Source organism: Myotis davidii, unplaced genomic scaffold (assembly GCF_000327345.1).
Source record: "Myotis davidii unplaced genomic scaffold, ASM32734v1 scaffold461, whole genome shotgun sequence".
In the NCBI taxonomy this organism is placed as follows: domain Eukaryota; kingdom Metazoa; phylum Chordata; class Mammalia; order Chiroptera; family Vespertilionidae; genus Myotis; species Myotis davidii.
The window spans coordinates 3,307,015-3,310,424 of record NW_006295825.1 but is presented as its reverse complement, the minus strand read 5'-3'; the positions used below and the strand labels follow the sequence as shown (position 1 = coordinate 3,310,424).

Here is a 3,410-nt window from a genome sequence, read left to right as displayed (position 1 = left end):
GCTGGGCTAAGGGACCCCCCCGCCCCCGAGTGCGCAAATTTTTATGCACCAGGCCTCTATAATAATGAAAGCATAATATGCTAATTAGACCAGATGGCTGAACGACCTTCCGGACGACTTTCCCGATGAAGCCGGGGCTGCACGGGCCAAGCCCCTTGCATGAATTTTATGCATAGGACTTCTAGTGGCACTATAAAAATATGTCTTTAGGAAGACCTATTAAAAATGTTTCATTATACATTTGAAGGGTTTACTGTTCTTGATTCACCTTATTCTACATTTTGGGTAATTTTTCTTCTCTTTTTTTTTTTTTTTTTTGTTAATCCTCACGTAAGGATAATTTTTACATTGATTCTTAGAGAGAGTGGAAAGGAGGGGAGAGACAGAGAGAGAAATAGCGATGTGAGAGAGACACATCGATTGGTTACAGGATTGAGCCTGCAACCAAGGTACTTGCCCTTGACCAGAATCAAACCAGGTACCCGTCAGTCCTCTGGCCAATGCTCTATCCACTGAGCCAAACCAGCTAGGTCTGGTTAATTTTTCTTAACAGTGAGAAAGGCCTGTTGTAATGTATGATAAGGCAAGAGCAGTAAGGCAGGGACCAGGTTTTGGAAGAGCTTGGTATTTTAAACTAAGAAATTTAAACTTTCAACAAATGTTTATTATTATTATTATTTTTAATTCTTTATTGTTCAAAGTATTAATATGTCTCCTTTTTCTTCCATTGACCTCTCCTAGCCCGTTCCCACCTCCCAGCACAGGCCCTGACCCCCTATTGTCTGTGTCCATTGGTTATGCTTATATGCATGCATACAAGTCTTTTGGTTGATCAACAAATGTTTATTGAACACATGTTATATGCCAGACTATGGATTTACTATAATCCTGAGTGTGTGGTTGTGCTGTGCTGCCCCTCCCATGCTCCTAGAAGCTAACTAGTGGTTCTCAAGGGGTTGTATTATTAAGCAGTTGTCTGGGAAGCTGCTTTTCACAAAATACATGTTCCTTCTGCCTCAGTAGAACATATGTGTTTTGAAAAATCTTCCCGGGTGATTTTTATATTCCTTCCCTTTTGAAAATCATTGTTATGTTCCCCTGCAGGGCTTTTTGAAAAAAATTGAATAAACAGCAAGCAAAATTGTAATTAATATTGTTAAAATATTCATAACCCTGTTAGCTTTCCTCATTTCATAATACTTAAACTAAAATAATTCATGTTCTGATTATACTCTCAGCAAGAATTAAATGCAGTTGTCATATTTAGAGTTATATTTTATGTAACAGACATTGATTTGGGAAGAATTGGGTTTAGTGTTCTTAATTGTGTCCTTAGGTATGCCTTTGATAAATAAACTGAAAGTTGTCATTTATAATAGTACTAGAGGCCCGGTGCACAAAAATTTGTGCACTCGGGGGGAAGGAGAGGGGTCCCTCAGCCTGGCCTGTGCCCTCTTGCAGTCTGGAACCCCTCAGGAGATAACGCCCTGCTGGCTTAGGCCTGCTCCTGGGTGGCAGAGGGCAGGCCCAATCCCTAGGTGCAGCCCCTGGTCGGGCTCAGAGCAGGGCCAATTAGGGAGTTGGGGTGCCGCCCCCTGTCATGCATAGAGCAGGGCGGATCGGGAGGTTGCAATGTCACCCCCAGTCACGCTCAGGGTAGGGCCGATTGGGGGGTTGGGGCAATGCCCCCGTCACACTCAAGGCAGGGTCGATGGGGAGGTTGCGGCACCACCCCCTGTCACGCACAGAGCAGGGCCAATCCGGGGGTTGGGGAGCTCCCCCCTGTCACACACAGAACAGGGCCCATCAGGGGGGTTGGGGAGCTCCTCTCTGTCACTCAGAGAGTAGGGCCGATAGGGGATTTGGGGGACTGCCCCCTGTCACACACAGAGCAGGGCTGATCAGGTGGTTGGGACGCCACCCTCTATCACCCATAGAGCAGGGCCAATCAGGGGGTTGGGACACTGCCACTGTCACACTCAGGGCAGGGCCGATGGGAAGATTATGGCTCTACCCTGTCACAGAGCAGGCCCCATGGGGGGGAGGGGGGTCTTGGGATGCCGCACCCTGTCACACACAGAGCTGCAGGGCGATCAGGGGTTTTGGGCGCTGCCCCCTGTCACGCTGATCCCGGTGCTGGGAGGCATATTACGCTTTTACTATATAGGATAGAGGCCTGGTGCATGGGTGGGGGCTGGCTGGTTTGCCCTGAAGGGTGGCCTGGATCAGGGTGGGGGTTCCCCACTGGGTGCCTGGCCAGCCTGGGTGAGGGGATGATGGCTGTTTGCAGCTGGCCACACACCCTTCAGGGTGGGGGTCCCCACTGGGGTGCCTGGCCAGTCTGGGTGAGGGGCTGAGGGCTGTTTTCAGGCTGACCGAAGCTCCCAACTCCTCCTTTTTTTCTTTTCTTTTTTTATTCTGGGCCAGCTTTAGCTCTGAGGCTCCAGCTCTTAGGCCTCCACTCCTGAAAGTGGGTATCAACTCTAGCTCTGAGATCCCGGCTCGCTGAAAGCTGGTTTCTGGGTTTTTTTTTTTGCTTCTATATTTGTTAAAATGTTTCAAACTGCAGGCTCAGAGGCCTGCAAGGCAGGTGGGGAATGTTGGTTTCCTCCGTCACTGAAGCAAGCAAGCCTCATGTTAGTTTCAAGCTGCCTGGCTGCCGGCCACCATCTTGGCTGGCAGGTAATTTACATATCTCACTGATTAGCCAATGGAAAGGGTAGCGGTCGTATGCCAATTACCATGTTTCTCTTTTATTAGATAGGATAGTATGTGATCTACATGGCAAAGACGTGATTAAATATTAGACTTAAAAATGCTTTTAGTGAAAGATAAATTTAAAATTTTAAAAATGCTATGAGGAAATAGACTATCAATTTTGTCAGACTGGTAAAAGGAATAAGTAATAATGGAAAAAAGTAAATATGCATTTAACTAGTAATTAAACTATTTGAGTCAACAATTAAATGAGCAGCTGCTGAGTATGTGCATTTATGTTCTTCTCAGTAGAATTAATTAGGCTGTCTCTTTGTGTCAGTGCTCTCCCAGGGCAGGGATCTATGAGCTCAGTACACCTACGCTGCCGTTGAATTCACAACTGAATCGTAGAATATGACATTATGGATTAGGGGAAAAATTGAGAACTAACATGTACAATTGGTATATTGTGTATTTTTCTTTTTATTAGTGTGCCGATCCAACAAAAGCCCCTGGGTCTGTTTGACTTGTTCAAGTGTCCACTGTGGAAGGTAGGTGACATTCTTATTACTTTGCTTCCCTACTTGTATTTTTCAGTTTGCTTTTAAGCTTTATGTTAACAGTTTATTGATTTGGATTTATTTAGCACCATTACATAATCATAATGTGTAATTCTCTGTAGAGTTTATCTGTCCCCATAGAATCTGTTGGGT

The 3,410-nt window shown here is 45.6% G+C and overlaps 1 protein-coding gene across 4 annotated transcripts in view; it reads left to right on the top strand.

The window, feature by feature from the left end:
• USP3 (ubiquitin specific peptidase 3) overlaps positions 1-3,410 on the top strand; it is a 101,785-nt gene that overhangs the window by 33,063 nt on the left and 65,312 nt on the right. For 2 of the 4 annotated variants that reach the window (XM_015568546.1, XM_006770801.2), the window contains exon 2: positions 3,188-3,248. In XM_015568546.1, coding sequence (XP_015424032.1) covers positions 3,188-3,248 — 61 coding nt within the window. Of the gene's footprint in view, positions 1-2,432; positions 2,471-3,184; positions 3,249-3,410 lie in introns of those variants that run through there. The other 2 variants (XM_015568547.1, XM_015568545.1) reach the window with 2 other exon arrangements.